At 36.8% G+C, this 451-nt stretch overlaps 1 protein-coding gene across 1 annotated transcript in view; it reads right to left on the bottom strand.

The window, feature by feature from the left end:
• LOC107576399 (major histocompatibility complex class I-related gene protein-like) overlaps positions 1–313 on the bottom strand; it is a gene marked incomplete at its 5' end in the record, with an annotated part of 7,729 nt that extends 7,416 nt beyond the window's left edge. Inside the window, one exon of the mRNA XM_016262583.1 lies at positions 59–313. Coding sequence (XP_016118069.1) covers positions 59–313 — 255 coding nt within the window. The remainder of the gene's footprint in view (positions 1–58) is intronic.
• Between the last annotated feature and the right edge of the window lie 138 nt (positions 314–451).

Here is a 451-nt window from a genome sequence, read left to right as displayed (position 1 = left end):
AAACAAAAACAAAAACACACACAAAAGAACTAATTAAAGTATTGCAATCAGAACTTACTCTTAAATGTGTTGTTAAATGTGGAGATCCACTTAGAGCAGTTTCTGAGGAAATCTCTGAGGAATGGGTTTCGTCCAGTTTGATGATCCATTTTGGTTTTTGTGACTTTATCCATCCATGGAAGAAGGTCATACTTTAAGGTAATAAAATCCATTCCATCATATGCAACTTCATCAAAGGCCTTCAGACTCTTTACTGTTCCATTAGGAAGTTTTTCCAGCTTACAGCCACTTATTCTCTGGAGTACATGTAACTCTGCAATCACACAAAATCACACACAGACATATATATGTGCATGTGTGTGCGTGTGCGTGTAATTGGTAGTGGGTGCCTTTTGAGGGAGTAGGGTACATTGTAAAAAAAAATCCGTAAAATTTACGGTAAAAAAACGGC

Source organism: Sinocyclocheilus grahami, unplaced genomic scaffold, assembly GCF_001515645.1.
Source record: "Sinocyclocheilus grahami isolate Dianchi unplaced genomic scaffold, SAMN03320097.WGS_v1.1 scaffold3626.1, whole genome shotgun sequence".
NCBI classification, from domain to species: Eukaryota; Metazoa; Chordata; class Actinopteri; order Cypriniformes; family Cyprinidae; genus Sinocyclocheilus; species Sinocyclocheilus grahami.
This window is presented reverse-complemented; position numbering and strand designations above follow the sequence as displayed.